General features: G+C 39.2%; 1 protein-coding gene across 1 annotated transcript; it reads right to left on the bottom strand.

Moving 5' to 3' along the window:
- Positions 1 to 16,058: 16,058 nt before the first annotated feature.
- Positions 16,059 to 21,765, bottom strand: LOC136447844 (uncharacterized). Its single transcript, XM_066446950.1, has 5 exons — positions 21,654 to 21,765; positions 19,577 to 19,629; positions 18,848 to 18,922; positions 17,116 to 17,264; positions 16,059 to 16,505 (listed from the first exon to the last, which is right to left on the bottom strand). Exons 1-5 carry the CDS (start codon positions 21,711 to 21,713, stop codon positions 16,315 to 16,317), a joined length of 528 nt encoding a protein of 175 aa, XP_066303047.1. The 5' UTR covers positions 21,714 to 21,765; the 3' UTR covers positions 16,059 to 16,314.
- Positions 21,766 to 22,331: the final 566 nt, after the last annotated feature.

Genomic DNA, 22,331 nt, shown 5'->3' with positions numbered 1-22,331 from the left:
GTAAGATAGTGCGGATCAGAAGAAAGATGAGAGCTATTCTGGGTATTAGAAGAACTCCTGCCAGTTTCAACGATATCAGAGAGATCTGATCACCAATTTCAGCAACATATATGGATATCTTAACTCACTTATTAAAAAACTATGGAACCATTCATTTTAGTTCGTCGACCTTAATAATTGACGGCCATATTTGGTATCTCGTATAAAAATCGCAAGATGGCGCTTCACAAAAGGTACAACAAGATTTTTAACCTGTCAGCTTCCAAAACATTATCTTTCTACCTTTTGTTTATAGTTCATGTTTCAGGACCATCCACCTTGCAAAACTAGTTGTTTTCACTCAATATTCTCCCTCAAACGAGATCTTATAAAAGACCCAAGGCTTTGTTCAGAGCTCTACGCGACAAGTCGTTGTTAAAATTAAATCTACACCGCAGACGAGGTATGATTTAAAAGCAGCTTTTCTACAACCTACCTCAACCTGTTCACAAAATGGTACGCCCCAAAGAAATGGTACGCCCCAAAGACCCCCAATAAGCTCAGCAGTCTGTTCACAATACACCGCGAAACCCGACCCCAGTCCACTCCCCTGTCCCACCAACACAAAGGACGGCAACAAATTGACCGTTAGGCGTCGGCTGACCGACCTCACCTGTTGATCAAAACCTGCACCGGTGCATTCCCTGCGTTTTCACAGAAAACAGAGCAACCAAGCGACGAATCTACACTCTTAACAGGTGCGTTGCAGTTTGATACACTTGTTGTAAAGACGTGTAAGCTATAGAAAACGTTCATGGCGAGATACAATGTCTTCTTTGTCAGCAACCCGTTCGACGAGTTCTAGATTTACAACGTGAATTTGAAACCGTGAGAGGCAAGAAACTATCTCACTTGGCAGTACAGTAGTTTAACTTATGTGACCTTTTTTGAAGCAAGTAACAATGTAATATATACAGTACATTTTGGAAAAGATTTGATCGAAACAAATAGACATTTCTTAACAATCTATAAGCGGGAGAGATTTAAAACGCCCTGAAGCGGTTGACAGTTTTTGTCGATCGTGACATGTACAGTCTGACAGGGTGAACGGAGTTCAAATGCACTCAAGTGACTAACAGCCTTCGTATAGGTCAACGACCGAATAAGGTGCTATCTTCTACCTTATACGTGACTCCACACAAGTGTACTGTAAGTAGTTGTAAAACAGAATTCGTACATACTTAGATCTAGCTTGCATTGGACGCGGGTTTGCAAAATGCACCGCTAGGCAAATATGACCTGTTTAGATACAAAGACGATTGGATCATGTTACCTTAATAGTTACATAAGTTCGGTCCGGATCCACAAGTTAAACTTTCACCACACACTTTGAAACCTAATTTTCGAAACCACAGTACATAACTGCTTTTGTTGGACAATCTAGAGTTTAAAAACTGAACGGAATTTGAATTGTTCAGCTTATAGGGAGTGGTAAAAATGGTTTGTCCAAAACGCCACCACCCTACTAATTCACTGCGTCACTACTTGCTTGGGTGTGGTCATTTGAGTTTGTTTACATATTTTTGGACAATATTCTCTTTGGAGACGGAATTCAAGCCACTTTAAGACACCAAGTTGCCAAACAAACAACAATTATGGGCAGGGTGTGTCTTTTTACTAACCATATAAAAACACAAACCATGTTGGATTTGCATTTTACCACTTTCTTCCCGACTCTTTCATTTAAACAGCTGTTTTCCGCTTGACTGAACCGAATAGAAAACGGGAATGAATACGAAATCACGGCTTATGTATCAGTATGTTTTGTAACGATTGAAGCCATTGATGATCTATTTTTGCAGAGAATAATTAACTTGAATTGTACCTGATAATGGCCAACCATTGTACACATAACAAAGACGCCAAGCTGAGTAAGCAGAGGCCGGAGAAAGAAGGCTAATGATTGGACCTACGTAATCCTCTAATTAGGCCAATCGCCTGCCAAGGCCCTCTTCAAACCCTGACCGCATACTTTGACATCTTTTGTTTCTTTTTTAATCTTTTTTAATCTCCTTTTAGCTTAGCAAATGACCAAGAGGCCATACACAGAACTTGAATCCATGTTTTGTAACTAAAGCGTTTTGAAAACCAAAATGTCTATGTATTAATGTAAAACAAAGTACCATGGCCTCAGCTATTCTTTAAACTTAACGATACCGTTCAAATCCACCAAAGCTAGTGTGAGATCTTTGAGTCACTTCGGCTAAGGCCACAGCAAGTCAATTTTATGGATGACATCAGTGCGTGCATTGATTTTCGAGTAATTTTGAAATAAATAAAAATGTCTGCAGAGGATGTCATCCATAAAATGTACTTGCTGTGGCCTAATGGTATATATCATTGGACTCATCAACCTTACCCGCCTCACTACAGTTCGTTATCATGCGTACTCTGAGTCATATATGCGTGAAAACAGTTGCGTTTTACATTTTTCACATGTCCAATCTGATCGTGTTTTGCCTTTGTAACTAATCGATAGTTTATGCTTTACCTGTTTGTTGTTGTTGTTTTCATACAGGACTGAACATGGACAACGCAGTGTATTTCCGGCGATCTGACAGACTGCCAATGCTGAACATGATAGTGATCGGTATGTATATCATTCAAACCATGCATGGTATCTAGTGAGTAAATTACCCCCCAAAAGATTGATTGAGAGAGGGAGAGCGGTGAGAGGGAGAGGAGTAGGGAGAGAGAGGGAGGAAGGAGGGAGGAAGGTAGAGAGAGAGAGAGAGAGAGGGAGAGAGAGAGAGAGAGAGAGAGAGAGAGAGAGAGAGAGAGAGAGAGAGAGGAGGAGAAAGACGAAGAATGATAGAGATAGGGGGAGGGAGAGAGAAAGAGAGAGAGAGCCAACCCTAAACCCGTTGGTTTCTCTGACAGATAAGTCGACATTGCAACGTTTATATTCACAACGTTGAAAAGACTTTAAAAAACCTACTTCTTGTCCCAAACCAAGAGAGGACAACAGCTCTTCGTCATTTTGAAACGAGACCGCTACTTTGTAAGACAAGCCTCCAATCACAACAAATCCTTAGTCTACAGCTTAACGAATTACCCAGTCTGCTTCACACAAATACACCATGACCATAGTTTTCGTACAAATCCGCGAGGACTAAAACCACGGCATGCACTTCCGATATACTCTCCAAGCAGAGGAGTGGGTACGGCTGTTTTTTAACGCGCCAAACCCACACTTTATAGCCTGGACTTCAGGCTAACACTTTGGCGACATTAAGAAAACGGGACAAAATAGAAGGGCCCGACAAAAACGCCCGGTCAAAACACGTCAAACACCAGCCTGGCCCACTCCTTTCCTTGGAAAGTACTTCTAATATACCTAGATTGGGAAGCTATGCGTGAAAACCCTCGCGTCTCTTTGAACAAACAGACTTTGTTACGGAACGTTAGATATGGATAAACAACAAGAGTTCTTGTTTTTGTTGAGTAATCGTATACGTGTACAAACTGAGTCCACCGACATACAAATGTGTCGCAATGTCTTAGATCACATATAAAACATGCTATAAGTTAGATTTGAACATAACAGATTTAAGTGAATTTGTCGATCCCGAGAACGTAGTAACATCTACTAACATAATTCCACCAGGGTACATAATTCCGGCACCCTGCAAAGATAATCGTCCAAACAGATATCCAACGCAACGTCCCCCAGTATAATGCACCACTGTATATCTAAACTGTGCATATCTAAGGGTTACTGCACTAGAGATCTCTCAAACCCACTGCTTTTCAAAGGGGCCGATTTATGTAACCCGGCGGAACGATGTTAACTGGTCTATCTGCGTTACGATGCGGTTAAATTTTTTGTAGGCCGTCGTACGATTTTGATGTCGTAGAATTGTCAAACAGACTATGACAGAGCCAACCGCCAACAAAGATAGTAAAAACAGGCGTTTTCGTAACAAAACAGCTGGATTTTGAACGACATACGCACGGCTTGTCTAAGAATATGCTCTCAGTTTGCGATCATGCAACAATTGTAGGACGGATGTGACCAAGACCTAACAAAAATATAGACTACGAAGTTTTGAAGCTTCTAAATTGAGTGATAGTCAAGTCAAGTCAAAGTTTATTGCACAGCAATTGTAACAGGTACTAAAATGTAAGGAAAAATAGTATACTGGCTTTAACTCATATCAATCTAGTACAAACTACAGTAAGTTTCTAGGCTATACAATGTTCGATCTAATACAAACTACAGAAAGGTTCTAGGGCTATACAATGTTCGATCTAGTGCAAATTACAGACTGAAAGTTCTAGGCTATACAATGTTCGATCTAGTACAAATTACAGAAAGGTTATAGGCTATACAATGTTCGATCTAGTACAAATTACAAAAAGGTTCTAGGCTATACAATGTTCGATCTAGTACAAACTACAGAAATGTTCTAGGCAATGGTACATAATATCACCAGTAGGTACAATAGTGATATCAACGAGGCTGTCAGACGCCATTTTACCTTGGCCTATATTTGAGGAGACACCGCCTCGAACACGTTTGACTGACTCATATGAATACAGTCCTGTCATCTCGACCGGAAACGACTACTTGTTGTTTGTTTATCCCCACTTGTATTTACATGTAGGGGAGGGTTTGTTGATAGAGTGGCATCCACCAACAGAACGTTATTGTAGTGTGTGTACCGAGGGCTAGGTTTGAGGTAAGATCAGTTTTTGTGGGGAGGGGGGCGATCTCCAAACACAGGTCATGATACAGACTAGACGTGCAGGTATTTTAGGGCTGTACCAAATTTTTAGGTGGTGTCTGTTAAAAGCCGGAAGCTAGAACTCTCAATGACGACGGGTAGTTGCTAGTACATCATAGGTTTCGAGAGAGTCTTCCCCACTGAACATTTTTCGCGACGCTTCAGAGGTGAAGCCTGTTTTATTGTTGATATTGGGCACGGTATAAAAATCTACAACCAACGACTTCATACAACTAATTGCCTATAGGTTTGAGAGATCAGTCTTGCCCACTGAACCCTAACATTTTTCGCGACGCCTCACAGGTGAAGCCTGTTTTATGGTTAATATTGGGCACGGTAGGAAAATTTTTCAAAAGCATGCAATTACTAACAAGGACTAACAACTATGCGTGAGTCCACAAATGCATTCCCCAATTAATTGCTTTTGGCTACACCTCAATGGGGTGGTCCATAAATATCGCAAGCTTTGCAGCTTCAAACATAGAAAGATATTTGAGCCCTATTGTATGTGTTTATTTAAGTTTTAAACAAAGTTCTATCTTTCTTGCAATCTCAGTACGTACTGTGTTCTTTTGTTTCAACTCTCATGCATCCTCTACTCATGAATAAAAATATGGAGGCCATCCATTGAAATCTATTGCGCACAGCACAATGACATCCTTACATTTGGATGGCTACTAACCAATTTTTTTTGTTTTTGTTTTTCATCACAGTTTTATTGATGACCATAACCACTGCACAATCTCAGAACTCTACTGCCATGACAGAAGCTGCCTCAACCGCGGGCGTGACTACGCCTGCGCCAAGCGCCGCTGCGGGGGTCACCACGCATGCGCCAACCACCGCGGCAGCACCTGCCATGCCACCCGTTCAAAAGCTTGTGGGCTCCGTGAGCGCCAGCGGAGAAAACGGCCCACGTTTCACCCAGATACAAGACGAAATGACAGCACTACTCGTGGAATCCTTCAACAACACCAACAGCGAACTGGCCCCCATCTTTCAACGCATCGAAGTCGAAAGCGTCAGCTTCACCGTCAACTTCCGGTTGGTCCTGAGCAAGAACGTCAACGGAAGTGACGTCAACGGGACGGCCGCAGCCGCAGTGCTTCTCGGGAGTTTGTCGGACTCTGGCATGCTGGGAAAGTTTATGGTTGGGAATGAAGGCGTGTATTTCTTTATGCCTACCATCCCAGAACCGACCGAGGCACCCTTTGACCTGCCGTATTGGGGCCCAGTAGTTGCTTTAGTGAGCATGGTAGTAATTTTCCTTGTCCTAGTGATTGTTGCTGCATGTTACATGAGATTTAAATCAGACAAGACAAAGCTGGTAAACCACGAGGAAGAGTTTGATGCAGAGCTGTAGAAAAATTGAGGTCATTTTGAGAATTGAGGTCATGATTCTCTAAATGGCCTATGGAATGATAAAATTTACTCAAGCAACTCGATAAAGTTTGAAACGGTCAGACCTTTTTAGACAGCATTTTGCATATTCTATATCCACAATCCGTTAATTTTCAAATTTTATGCAGTTGTTTGAGTAACTGTAGCCTTGTGTATCCCATTATCTGAATATCTGACGTTAACCTGCACCGACAAAATCGCTTGAAAGTTTTAACAATGATGAGCAGAGAAACGTTGAATTTCCTTCTTTATCGTCTAATGAAGAATTTCTGATTTTAGATGTTAAAGTGACTGTAGATGACTTTTGGCTGCTGATATCAATGGTTGTAAAACCATGGCCTTGGCTCACCGCATAGCATGACAATTGTTCTACTAGGGTATACTTAGAGTTAGGATATCTGTTTCAAGTAAAAAAGGGTAACTATTTTTGTTACTTACAAGAATGTTCCTCAAACGGTGACTTAAAAAGAAAGGTAGCGAAATACGCACCTCCAAATTTTCGACGTCTTCTGTACGTCTTGTTCACGGAGTGACCTAGTCTCGCGAGAAGACGAGACTAGGTCGAGACTTGTGTATCATTGATATGAAATCAGAAGTAGGATATTCGCCATTGGAAACCATATTTGATCAATTTCTTCTAACGCACATCTACAGCTGTAGCCAATAAATCACTTTTTTAAATCAAGAATAGCTTTTAGCATTAGAATATTTGAGTTTCCTTACACTGTGTTGTGAAAATTTGTAGCTATGATATAATTCTGTTTTACAATCTTATCAAGTATGACAATTTACACTTTTTATATTGTTTTAGGATTCAAAATTGTACAAAATGGCACAAAGGATTTTTTTAAATGATGTACGTTGTGTGTCATATACATATGTATTTTTCTCTAAGTGTGTGGTTTCAAAAAATTTTGTACAATATTTTCATACCTAATTCATGTAGATTATGCAGTTTCTATAGAGTCCGACTACGTATACAAGTACAGCATTTTTTCTGTTATCATCAAATTTAACTTCAAATTATGTCACTATTGATCATTTTCACAGTAGATGTTTCATTTTGAAAGATTGTGGTCCAGGTGATTGGTAATTATATAGCTATAATTGCTCAGGCAGTGAATCAAGCTCGTGTATATAGTACTCAACATTTTCATAATGTTTTTTTTAGATATTTCTAGTTTTTGATTGCAGCAAAATAATTGATCAGTGAAAAGAATGAATTGTAATATTATTTCCAGATGAATAAAGTTTAATAACAGTGAACGGTTTCATGACAGTATTTCCTTTCTCTTTGCACTATTAAAAATATCCTTCTTAAATTCTTTATTATACTTTATTCACAAATTCAAAGGACCTATCATACATTCTAACAAAAAATAACTTCAAATGTATACAAATATATAGACAGAAAAAAAAGAAACTTGTGAACCTATTATACATTTATATAACAGCAGCATTTTCAAACTCAAGCACGAAGTGTTGAAACTAAGAATAGATGCCATATAGTTCGTGAAAACACGACCTATTTGGCCTGATAGCTTGGGTGTAAAGCGTTTAGAGAATACAATTTTTTTTCCGAACGCCAAATTATAGTGCATCACCAAAACTTAAACCTAGGGATATCCTTTCCAAGGCATAGAACATGGCAATGGGACACTTTTGACACTTCTCATGGTATCAGGTGAGACATTCTAAGCATATAAATCACACCGACCCCATTGCATGCTGGGAGACGCAGGGCATTGTGGGTTGAGATGTGGGACAAATTTATCACGCCATTCTATGGCGCATGCGTACTGTGTCCGATCCTGTCTAAGTTGTTAGCTCCCTACACTTCCTGTAGTGCCACGCGTCTCCCAGCATGCAATGGGATGTACATGTGTGAGTAACTATTTTTAGTGTATCTTATTAACTGGATGTCTAACCTTCATCAACGTATCTAGCGGAAGATTGTGTGGTGATGGAATACATTATTTCACTTCAATGACAATTTTAGAGTACATTACTGCAGACGTATGTTTACAACCTCCATCAGGTACATGCGTCTTCCGAGCTCTGGTCTTGGACGATCTGACCAGGAAGGGTCTGCCCCGTCTCCTCCGTGGGGTGTAAGTACGGCGGGGGTGGGGAAGCCCCCGAGGGGGGTGGGGAGAGTGGCACAGCAGGATCATGGTGGCAAGCTTCTGGGGGAGGGAAGGGGGAACCGGGATAAGCAGGGGGAGGATCGTTATAGTAGTTTTTCGGGTCGTAGGGAGGAGGTTGGATGAAGTGCGCTGGTCGGTTGTTTGTAATTGAAGTTCTGCTTCTGAGATCTAGATAGTAGAAAAACAGAGATGCTTTGTAAGAAAAGCAGTTTGAATCGAACACTTTGATTCTGATTATCATATCACAAGATAGTTCTTTATACTGTAATGACGAAATAGCAGACATAAACTGTGACTAAGCGAAATCATCAAATATGTACAAAGTATATAATTGAGAGACAACAATATATTGTCATAATGTCATAATCCTACAAATAATCGCCGAAATTGATTGCTTATGATCGGCGATGCAGTCCGAACACAGTGTTCCTCTTTAAAAGAAAAAGTATTTGATAGCAATAGTCAACACAATCACTAGTATTGTGTCAGAAATGGACCGCAAAGCTAAAGAAGACTGGGATAACCAGTCAAATATTCCGGTAAGAAGTTTTTTTTAGTTCGAGAACAGTTTGATTCACCGACAAAAGTTATTGGATGCTATTTGATGTGTCTGACCGTCTCCAAAACCTACCTAGTTGCTTGCGTAACTGTTATCTTGCAAATCACCGGTTTATTCATCATCACCAGTACACCTACAAATAGCTGACTCTGTAACATTTCATCATTTAGATACATCCACCAATAGCTTACTCCGTAACATTTCATCTTTAGTGCACCCACCAGTGGCTGACTCTGTACCATCCATTGCAGTAGCAACCTCCACACGTGACTTTCTCTTCAGTCTCCAGCAGAGAAGGGACAATAAGGCCAACAGGACAACAGCACCGGAGAATAGACCGATCCTGTAAGAAATTATTTCAAATGTTCATATCATTACACCGTTTTCCCGTGCGTTTTGTGTTTTTTATTTTATTTTTTTTCTGTGTTTAGTTAACATTTATTGTAACTCTTTTCTTATTTGATTTCTTTCTTTCTCTCTTGATTGCCTATTGAGCGCAAGATCAATGGCATGTCAGGGGATTCGAACCTCTGGATTCTGGGCCAAGAATGCGCCTTAATTGTTATGCAAACACGACACCACAAACCAAAGACAGAAATTATTTTCAACTCACCAGAAGTACCAAAGCTGTGAAATGATGACGCAACATTCCTCCTCCCACCAGACTCCTTCACAGCAATAACCGAAACAACTGAAAAATTCATAAAATCACGATTTAAAAAGTAATTTGACATAAGGAAATACATGTCCATATAAATGTTATGCAACCCATTCAATCTTCACAATAAATGTTGAATGTTGCTTTAACCATTTCGCAGTTTTTGCGAAGCAATACTTGACTACATAAAGGCTATATGCTTTGTCTGATTTTCTAAAAATGTAATCAAAGAAAAAAGTGTTACCCGTTTTCATCTACTTCAAACAATTTTTTTATTTCTTTGCATTCTTGATGTCAAACTTTAGAGTATCATCTTCGCCTGGGATGTTATTTTTGGTGCCTGTGTTGTTAAGTTGTGAATGGACTGTATGATATGTTGGTACATCGGCAGAGCAAAGGACAACTTTGGTTACGCCCCCTAGCAGCTATTTAATGGCACTGCAGCGGAAATTTGTATGTCTATGAGACTGCGGAGCAGCAAATTCCGCAACGTTAATCGTCTCAATGCACCAAAGGGATTCTTTGCCCGCAACCAAATGTGAACACAATGACGCAGTCATGCTAGAAGGATTCCCCGACCGAATGGAAACACTATAGCACCGCAACCAAAACACCTCAATGCGTGTGACCAGGTTTTCAATTACTTTCTATCCGGTGCGCTCAATGCTAAACAAAATACGTGCCATCTTTTACGAACTTGATTTCCATTTTTGTGACCACAACTCTCGATTTCTTAAGTGAGGTGTTACATGTATCGTACGCTGTTGATGTTATTAATTATCATGAAAACAAAACTTACGAATAGTACGTCACATAGCCATCTCTTGACGTCCGGCAGTATTCGTTACCGTCAACAATCTGAAAAATATGAAATCAAAACCAAATTTGATATCACATATCAGGGCTCGAAATAGTGGGTGCATGTGCACCTGTGTGCACCCAAAATTGGAGCTGTGCACTTAATTTTTGACTGTGGGTGCACCAGTGCACCTAGATATTTTTGTAGGCTATAGGATAAGGGTACTATTGTACACTAGGTATACAGAATATTCTACCATAAAAAGTGATATAACCTTTTGTTGATGTATCACTTGTTTGAAATTCTAAGGTTAGCTATAGTATTACAGATTAAAGTTCTTAAGAGCGTTAAACATTGTAATTATGTTTTGCTGACATTCAACTTTATTCTATGTGGTGCACCCAAAATTCTTTCAGTGCACCTAATTTTTTGGGTTGGGTGCACCAGTGCACCTATTTCCAAAAATGAATTTCGAGCCCTGCATATGAAGAACTAACCTAAAAATATTTGAAAGATTTGTAAGAGACACCGGGACGTTAACCTATACATGTAGTTCTTATGGAAGTCTCATGTGTCGGCTAAACATAACAGACTGATCATCATGTAACCCAATACGATTGTCTTAATGACAAAGAGCTTCTTCTTCGTTCCATCCGATTAAGTGTCTTGTAACTGGAAGGTAAACGATGGCTTAATCAACTCAAAGAATAAATCACAGTTTAATTGAATTCGAAGTAGGACTTAAAGCACAACCATGAAACGCCAAGACAATATTGTTTGTAAAACCCTATTGAGTTTCTTACTTCAATCTCGTCGGTAAATATTGTGATATCTTTATGTGGCTAGCTAATATTGCTTCAACGCTTGCAATGAAATACAGATAGCTACGCATGAACGTTCTTTTGGATGATTTCGTTTCTTTAATCTGTAACATTATGTTACAAACAGATAAACAATGCATTCTTCCACATTTACGTGTTTTCGGGGCTGTATTTATCGTTTTGACGTGTCCTCAGCACTTGATACGGTTACACCTAACTGGTATGTGTAAACCTCATGACATTAAACTGTAATTCATATCTATTTCATACAATTGTTTTACAAAACTGCTACATTTCTTGACCTAGAATTCATATTTTGGACCGATTTTTAGGTCAACTAACCTTTAACAACGTTGCAGCAAAGAAAATGAAGATGGCTGTTAGATGTCCGTGCCCTGTCGCCGCCATCTTGTTAGCAGAAGAATCGAATGTCCTGGTAGCCATGGCAACAGAGTGCTCCCATTCCTTATCCACACAGGCTCAGCGGAGCATCAGTTTACTGTTATTATCGTACGTTACGCCACCAGTCGGCCGCGACACGCATGACAGCCGCTTTGAGCGGAAATGACGCATGTTTGGGTCGTATATCATTGAGCAACTGACTATGAAAACATCAACAACTAAGATTTTCTAGCCTTCTATTGCAAGGTGTTCAGGTAGGAGGATTCGGGGTTAAATATGGAAATCTAACATTCCTAAGAAACTGAAGATGCAAGTTCTTTTTTACCCTTGTGGAACCGATACTGCTCTACGGTGCAGAAACTTGGACGCTTATATACCTTTCAGCCCCAAAACAGACTGGATGGGACCTACACAAAGCTTCTGCGCAGGGCACAGAACATATCTTGGACACAACATGCTACCCTCAAAAAAATATATGGCAGTCTTCCATGGCTGTCTCAAAAGCGCACCCACTGTCGAGTAACATTTGCTGGGAATTACTGTCGAGCCAAGCGGGAAATAGTTTCATCCGTCCTCCTATGGAAACCAAGAGGCCGGCGCATTGCAAAAGTTTGTGTTTTACTGAAACTTTAGTTAGAGACACTGGAATTTAATATAATTCAAGACTTAGAAAAAATGATTCTTGATAGGGCACCGTGGAGCAAAATATGTACTTCTTGTTTGGTCTGATACAAGCCGATAGATGATGATGATAATGATGACTGGGTCAAATACCAGAGAATTTGTATATGAATTTTAGTACCAATATATCCACCTTTTGACGTAACACACCAATATCTGAATCTTTATTGCATACCTGGTATAGCTGCAACCGTGGGGATAACACACGCAATAGCTTCACATGCACACGGCGCGACAGCAGCTGGTTACATTACACTGAGCGACTTGCCACACTTAACTTGTGCACATCTACTTCTAGACGTTGTTTAAAGCTATTTTGTGAGGATAAATGACGCTATACTACGCTTTGGTCCACTCGTAAAAAAAAAGCAAGAAGATTCTTTTATCATAGAAGTTGGAAATAAACAACGCATCACGACAAATCACATAGTTAATTTACTGAAATTCGACGGGCAACAAAAAGACGGACATCACATATACGAGTTGTTACCCCTTAGACAGATAGAACGTGACAATAAAATTGGAGTAATCTAATGTAGTGAATCAAAACATGTTCCTAAAATCTATAATAAGATTCACATCTTAGACCTTTCAAAGTGCTGACCGTTTTATCAAAAACCAAAACACGTATTATACATTTGAATCAAATTCTAGTGATTTGAGGGCTCGACTTCTTCCTGTCGTGTGCCGTGCCGTCTGGTGCAGAAGCGAAGCCTGGCGGATTGTAGGAGTCTTGGCAGGGGAAGATGACAGTCGGTATGATCACATTTTTCTCTTGAGTAGTGTGAACTACATAAAAGACAGGACGTGTTTGTTAGTGATAATTCCTCTACGTTTTCATATTTCAAGCATATCTGTAAAATAACTTTAAAATTGATATCAGAATCACACAAAATTGAAGACATTGCCACAGGGAATACGATTTCAATAACTACTTAGAACAGCAACATAAGTAGAGTGGATTCATTCCTGAAGCTAACCGACATTTATTTCACACCGCAGTCGTCCCTCAGTAAGACTACTGGAGCCACATACTTCCCGTTTAGAACTCTTATTCAGTCTAGTACTACTTTGCACCTGATCTTTATAAGACAGGGCACACTGTACTTGGCTCACTTGCCTTATACCATCGAGAAAGCTAAACACAAGGCAAAACTAGTCTGGATGTGGGCTTGAATAAAGTTCTAACAAGGGACTATGCGGCTACAGCGTCTTTTCTGAAGATACGGTATGAGTGTGTGCGGTTGGCTTGAGGTTTCCCACTACTACTGCCTACTTAGAACAGCAGCAATAGAACAAATCATGGTTTAGCTTTAACCAGCTCACGTAAAGCTGTCTTTGTAGGCTCGGTGAAAGATATACCGACAGCGTGCACCGTTGTGGCAGAAACCGTTGGAAGTTTCGCCTTTATTTTCCTCAGTCGACAATAGAGGATAAGGACACCAATCAGAACTAGACCCAAAGATAGTCCAAACCTGGAAATTGACAAAAGAATAGATAAAACACATCTCACGTTGATCGTATTTCAGTTAACAGGTCACCTTATCACTACTAAATAAGCAAACAAATAAAATAAAAGAAATAAAGATGTAAATTTGAAAACACATTCAATTTGTGACATGAAACTGTATCCCTTTCAAAAGGATGTGTTGTAGAATTTTGTGGCTAAAACTGCAAATATTCTGATTAAAAAAAAACAATCTACATTCAGATTCACATTTGTAACTAATTGGTACCTTATTTTGTCACATTTTCATCATTAATAAACGACACAGAAGCAAAGATTCATGGTAAGGTCGATTTAGGTACAAAATTGACCGAAGACAGCGACTTTTCTTTCATATTTTCATTGGTAAGACAACTACAATACGTCTATATAAGGTCAAATCCTTACCAGAAATACCAAGGAATCGCCTGCATGTCAAATGACGACTCTAACGTTAGCAACAATTGTCCACATTCAGTTACATCGTTGTTGCAGTCAAACAGTTGGACATCCAAGATCCTTCTTGAGGTCTTCATTTGACAAAGCCTGATGGCTTCCAGCTCTCTTAAAGGAACATCGGGGAGTACGTACGTTAGTCTGAGTTGAAGCGGCTGCCCTATCGCTTACGAACTTACCCATGTGTAACGCAACGCATTGTGTGTGGTGACAGGCGAAGGTTTGCACTAGTTGAATCATCCGTTCTGGTCATTGAATCAGGTACTGGTCAAGCATGGGACTGAGGGTTGGCCATGGGCTGTGTTGGTAAAAATGTGGGTTAAGTCTCTTTTTTAGGTCAACAATGTTCAGGTTTTCCCTCAGTCTGTCCTCTGTTTTGTTTGTGACATCTATTTTCTTCCTAACCTAGGAAATAAAATAAAACCTCCCAAATACAAAGTATATATTTTGTACATCCGCAACGTAACAGTTACTCAAGCAACTGGATATGTCAGACGTTTCAGATAGTATCCAGTACCATTCTTCGGTGACTGATTTTTTTGTATTTCTGGCCGCCACTGACGACAGGTAGCAGATGCTTCATGAAACGTCTGACCGTTTCCAAAATCCATACAGTTGCTCGAGTAGCCGTATCCTATTACCTGGATGTCTAAACTTCATCGAAGTATGTTTGTACATATTCCCCAATGATTTTCCATGGCCCTTTTCTATGTGTTTCTCTGTTGTTATCATGGCTATCTGACCTACATCGTTTGTGTCTGACTTTTGGAGCATCACTGCATTCCGCTTCGCTACCTGGATACATCATCCAGGACTCTCACCTGTTCAAACTAAAAGCGGGGCTGCAACTTATACTTACTCCGCTAGGTGGCGTGTCAGTATAGTACCTTCCAGAACATCATACATAAATGTTATGAGGATTCTTTTAAAGTATTATATCAAGTCAATAATTTTACTAATGAGGGAATGCATGTAATAGAACACTACGCTACGATAGCTAACGTTACTCAAAACATCTACATTAAATAGTGTAATGTGTCCCTCTTTGGAATAAATAACAATAGACACTCTAAATTTGAAATATTCCACCTCAAATTTATTTTGAAGCACAAACATGTGAACTCTCTTTGTATCAATATTTATACATAGGTGTCGCGTACTTACAAGCACATATTCACAAATATAAAATCTGTATAATAGAAATAGAAACACACGAGGAGAAAATTATCAAATTCAAGCAATGTTATTCTCCCCTCTCCAAATATTTACAATTTGGCAGTTGGAAACATTGTAGACACTGTCACGTGCCTTTAGATGAGTCTTTATACAAAACTTGCGGTTACAAAATATGGTATTTCGAAACATTTGAAATTAACAAGTTGGCACGATATCTTGTTACAGGAAACGGTCATTGAATACTGAAAATGTTAGTCTCGAATCTAGAACTCTATGTTTTTCGGCCAAGTTAAAAGGTACACTGTTTGAGAAGTTGTGTCAAAATGAAGTCAAAGGCAAGACAACTTTGGGTTACAAATAGTTTGAGAAACATAGTTTTTGTTTCACATTTCATAATTCCATGAGTTAACTCAGGTACAAACCACCATATCCGTTGTTCTACATGATCGTCTTCTATTATTAAAACTAACAAGAAATGATTTTGTTACACCAGTTTAGCGAATATTAGTTATGTCAAAGATATATATAATAAAAATATCCTTGGTTATGTATAGAGAATTCGTGTCAAGTGTATATACATGATCAAACTGAACACGTCCATTTCACTGCGTCATAATTCAAGGGGAGAATTTCTCCCATTACACGTGACATCATCACTGTTGGTGGTGGTCATAACCAATATCAATTACGTCATTACTATTGGGGTACATAAATTTGTCATCATTAATTGTGTGCATTACTGTTTTTGACTACGTCATCACTGATGGTGCACATAATGGTTGTTGTCATCTCTGTTAGTGAACGCTACATATTGACTACGTCATCGCTGTTGGTGTACATAACTGTTCTTAACTACGTCATCCATGGTGGTGCACATAAATTCTTGATTACGCCATCTCTGTTAATTCACACATTTTGACTACGTCATCATTGTTAATGTACACTACATGTTGACTACGTCATCACTGTTGGTGCACATAACTGTTGTTGACTACACCAGTGTGTGACGGAGAGTTGGGGACGGAGTGTATGTCCCCGACTGAACTGTACGGAGGCGGGGGGTCTGCTGCGGAGTAGGGCGGGGGTTTCACTGGTGGCGCGCCGAATGGATACGGCGGCGGGAGCGTTACTCCACCGGAGTGGGAGGAATAACCTGAAACGGGAGACAAAATTCGCTAGTAAGAATTCATATATTGTAGCCATGGGTGATATTCTTCATTCAAAATAACTGAATAAAGAACTTGATTAAATTATACTTATAGTCAACTATATGTTAAGGTGGGGTCTCATTCGTTGTACTTTTTTTTTCCTTTCGTACAATTTTTAAAGCGAAGCTATGGCAGAATCGACTTTCGACAATGATCTACTAAAAGTGTTAATCTTAATACGGTTTGATTGTGAACGACAAATTAACGAGTTACCACAATTCTCACGAAGGACAACGATTACAACTTCGTCGCATTAGCAAATCATTACGCTGCGTAGATAAAAATATTGTCGTTGTGGGCCTTCGTAGATATGTTACAGTAACACATACCTTACGGTGAAAGTAGCCGGGTCCCTTACAAACAAGTGTTATCTAAATTCATATTTCTCATGCGTTTTGATAAACCGACTATAGCTTAATGTACATTTTTACCATTGCAAGGAACTGAGAAGAAGTAGAACCTTTATAGTAGACATTATTGTTGGGAACTGTCCTCAGCTTAGTTTGGCAAAAATGTGCGCATGCAATAAAGATCTTTATTAATAATTCTACTTACCGACTCCGTCCGGACCTGTCCTCGGGGAGTAGGGCGGACTGCCCCCGCTTGTGTTGGTGGTGCTGACCGTCTGTCGGGACTTACTCTGCCGGCAGCACGCGTACATCACACCGATCAACATCATCAGAAAGAAACCGATCAAACAGAACCTAGGGACACACAGAATAAGTAGAATACGTACATAAAACATCGAAATCGTCGTATAGAACACAATAAAAGCATGAAAAGGTACTCCTTACAAACACACACAGACAAACCCACGCACGTGCACACATATATACATACATACACACAAACACACATATACACCTATATATATACATACACGCCTATATACACATTAAGATAAACAGACGCATACACACACACATACATACACAAACACACATGCACACGCGTAAAAATAAAAGGATACAAAAATGTCGTTTCAACTTTCGATCCAAACTGCACGCATACCGCTTTGTGGTGTGGTTACTTGGTCTTGCTTTTGCAGAACCCATACAATTGGAACAAGAGTCCGTAGGACACACTTCTCCGTGAAGTATTTATAGTATGTACAAGTATTGACCCACACAAATTGCATCTCTGCTCAGTCCAAGTAGTGTTTTAGAGCAAGTAAAGAAAAAGTGTTTGTTTATCTTTTTCTTTCAATATACAGGAGTGGTCAACCTGCTGAAAAGTATGTTTTTACAGCATGGCACAGATGGGATCTAGAAATTCCGGGAAAAGTCACAAAGTTAGATCTAGATGGCCCCTTTTCAATTATCAACGAACCATTCAGCCTTACAACTAAGATGTATCAGAAATCACAAATATGCAGTAAATCCTCTTTCCACAATTTATTGCAGGCCGGTCTGATCTATAGCTATCAAGCTATTTGCAATAAAAAAGGCTAATTTATATTATCGTAACATTTCACGAAGGTCAAAGGTCACCGGATCTAACCACCCGGAAGTGACACTGGCGCGCGCACTTTTCTGAGATATATTTCTCAACAATCTTTCATCCCCTGCGTAAACTTTTTACATTGTCACAGCCTCCGTATTATAAACTACAAGTGTGGTAAGTTTGAAGGTCCAGAGATTTGCCATTTTCACACTGTGCGTAAAAATGCATCGTCCGTCCCGTGCGCACATACTGTATGCGAGTTGCGAGGGACACGGCATACTTAATACACAGACTGGAGGTCACTATGCACATGTTCGCAGCTAAAACTCACAATTCCCGTTGCCGCATTGGTATGTAACTTGGTATATCGTTTGCTAGGTTGCGTGTGGTGATGCACATTGTCTATTTTTCAATGTAACAGTGACTATACGATCACAGCAAGTAAGGAAGATTTATACCCCGTATCTGCCTGAAGTATTCCAGTCATGCATAACGGATTATAACATGGTCCCTATGGCAGGGCAGTGGGACATAGCATTAATTATAGGGGTGCAATTACGATATTGGATTGACGTTTAAAGTAGTTATGGTGTATCAAAGCTATTGTGCATCACCACGCCGAACCAGGCAAACGATATGCCAAGTTACACACCAGTGCGACAACGGGATCGTGAGTTATAGCTGCGAACGCGCAAACAAATGCATTCCCAATACTCCCAGAAGGAGGTCATCCTCCTTCCCGGAGTAACAAGTAACACGTTCAAACCCTTATTATTAACTCATCGTCGCATATTATCCAAAATCTTGTGTCTATAAGAAACTAAATGATGTCAGTTTTACTTACCAGAAATACCAGTAACTTGAGATGAACGACGCACAGCATTGGGTGTCTCTCTCTCCACAACAGAACCCGGAACAACTGAAGAGCACAAAATACATAGATTTTGTTTCTAAAAACTACATAAATGTACTGACGGGCATCAAAAGACAAAATAAATACTGAATTATTTATCTACTTGTACGTATAGGTTAATTCTTTTGTATCCACTTGTTTGTTTGCATGTATAGTTGTAGAAGATCTTACGAAAGTCGATGTACTTTTGTTGTGTCAGTAAATATTGTTGATTTATTGTTTTAACGATCAATGGTATATGGTAAATCATATTTCAACTCGTAAAACTATATTAATGATAACTTCCTAGAATACAGGATAAGAATTCATACATTGTTTTCCTACTTGTGTAGTCGTTAGATTTGCTAGAATTTCTAGTGTCCGGGCTAGACTTATAAAGATATTTTTGTCCCGATGCGATATCGTATACGTAAAACGATATCGTTTTAATAGTAATATGACGAATAACGTAGACGTAGTTTCACTATTTTAAGGTACGTTTTCTAATACGATATTTTGACACGGAAACGATGTCATATTATGTTCTATATTTACAACGCAAAGACTATAACATGTCAAAATGTAATTCAATTTGCTGTTTTAATTCATTATTCATTAGACAAATAGAGTCTGATACAGTATATAATATTAGGCATGTGTCTAAAATTACAAAATACTTACTATGTTGTCTCTCTATTACCATTTCTTGGGCAATATTCGCCTCCAAAAACAATCTATAGGGAGAGAAAAAGGGAAACAATGTGAATGCAAGTTTCAATACAAATTAAATCGTGCTGGAACCTAGAAGAAGAAGAAGCAACCAATTCTATCCTGTAGTAAGACATATAGAGATGTGGCGTTTGAAAAAAAAACTACACATCTAGGGATGTGTACCTAGTACATATACCTATACTTGAACCTATAGAATTACGTATATGTCAAGACCTGAATGTCTAGTGTATCTGTATACCTATAACTTTATCTAGGTACAGGTCCGGACAATTTTACCTGTACGTAAAAATGCTAAAACATGAGATATTTATATGCACATCCCGTCGTAAAGATGACAATTTTGACAATTCACTCCTTGGAAGTTAAATTTTAAAAAACGTACAAACAATATTGTTTCGCGATCAAACTACGTAAATACTAGACAGCTTCCCACTAAAAAAGAAGTTGGCTACATGTATAACCTACAGATAATTCGACAAACTAAAAGATTAGAAAAACTTACAAACAATTTTGTTTGCGATCAAAATATGTAAATCCGAGACGTTTTCCCCACTGAAAAGACAGTTGGCTACATGTATGCATTACATATAAGTTACCAAACCTGTTTAGGTACAGGTACAGGTACTGGATTGTGCCTAAACGCTATATGTGTACCCGTACTTGAAAACATTCTAGGTAACGTTATACATTAAAACCCTCACAGTAACAGTTTGACAAGTGACAGTCACGGTCTGGAACCATTGACGTCATACAACATGGCGGTTCGCAACCCTACAGCTCACGTTAATGTAATTATCCCTACATGTTTGTGATTGGATTAGATTCGCTCTCACGATCATCAATAAGCCATTCACAAAGCTTCTCAGGGCGTGTTTGTATGTACATAGTCTGAAATGGTTGGGTGAATAATTTTGAAAACTAATTAAACAATGATCCGACAAAGGCGTAACCAAGACAGCCAAATATTTCACAAGTTAGAAACATACTGTGTCTTTTGTGTGAAAGAGTTTGTGAAAATTAGAATATCTCTAATCAACTGATCATGATAGGAACAACACCTATTAACAGTCTATTTTTAGCACTATAAACTGGTTTAACCGGTTTTGTCAGGAAGCAAAATTTATGCAAACAATGTGGTTCCTTTTCTTTCGTTGATTACAAATTGTTTACAATCCAAGCCTTTTGTAGAAGCCACAGTCTCACAAGTAACTTATCGTATTCGGTAAGTTGTATGAGAACCTTTATAAAGTGACCCTTAAAAACATGACATGGTCTAGCACCGTGTAATCGTACTATTCTTGAGATTGTTGTCGTACAGTACTTTGGTGTCCTGCAACGTAAAAGGCCGTCTAATATTCTTGTCGGCGGTTGGTATTGTCACAGCTAGCTTGAAAATTTTACGATATCTAAAATCGTAGGACGACCTACTACCAATGTGCCAGCGCCGTAAGTGCCCAGTCATAGCTATAGACAAGCAGAGGTGTTCTATACCGCCATTCTATCCTGCCGTTGATATATAGGTACCTATGTGTACTTGGTACATTGCATATGCAAGTACTTGGCCTACGTTGCCCGGATATAGTCAAACAAAGGTGATAAGATTTTTAGACACAATAAGACAGCGATTCAAAGGTCTCGGACGTTCACCTTTTCGGTACAGTGCAGTGGACGGTTACCTACTTGTCCCAACTAGGTAATCTCGAAGCAAACTTAAGAACAAGTCTAAGACATTTGACAGATCTTAAGATACGATCGAGAAGCGATCGAAAGGTTTTAGAGAAGACAGTTACGTAGATTATCCGACATGTACATTTTTCACGTACGCATTAAACACGATACTTTGGTGTAATGGTACGCAGTTGCACAACCGACGGCGATACATTGTTTTCATAGCAGTATTGTTCAATTTCGTGGCCACATAACGCAAGGCTATCTCGCCATAGAGCTACCTATACCACACATTTCGATGTCTCAACCTATATTTTTCTATTTTGTCGAATATCCGTGTATAAAAATGAAAACTTACCTGTAAGGATGAGAAAAGTAGAACAGAATGCGCGACTAACACCTGTGCGAGGTCCGCCATTTTGACTTTTGTCCGTTTCCTTCTTGCTTGACCTGTGCCAACACCGGTCCAGTGGTTTCAACCAATCAGAGCGCGTCATGTCGTAAGTGAGCGGCCATGTTTCCATGGATGTTTGCTAAAGGTCTTTGTGTAACTGTTTGTTGGTGAAACACTATATTCAAGTGGAGAATTAAAGAGAGAGACGTCTATAGCATAAGTACTAGTGCCGACGCTCTTGTTTCTGCACCGAAGCGAAGTATAACAACAACTTTTTTTCACGACAACGGCGCCATTGAATAAATACGTATTGATATCATGATGCATTGAGGTTATAAAAGCTTAAATCTTCAACTTCTATTTCCAGATCTAAAAATATCGAACGAGAAAAGTATTGAAAGGCATTGTACAAATGTTTCTATATAACGTCATAGTAATGAAAAAAAACTAGCTTTGCCACATTGACATTGTAATGTTGACATTGTAATTTGAACGTTGTACCGTATTTGCTTTTATAATGCGAACATAAAAATTGTTATAAGATTATTTTTTCTGCGTTGGATAATATGAAAAATGATTGTTAAAATATCGTTTTCTTAGGAGGGAACTTTTTTCTAACTTCCTCCGGTATTGCGGTTTCTT

The sequence above is a fragment of the Branchiostoma lanceolatum genome, chromosome 13 (genome assembly GCF_035083965.1).
Source record: "Branchiostoma lanceolatum isolate klBraLanc5 chromosome 13, klBraLanc5.hap2, whole genome shotgun sequence".
NCBI classification, from domain to species: Eukaryota; Metazoa; Chordata; class Leptocardii; order Amphioxiformes; family Branchiostomatidae; genus Branchiostoma; species Branchiostoma lanceolatum.
Note: the sequence above shows the minus strand (reverse complement) of the source record. Positions and strands in the feature narration are given on the sequence as shown.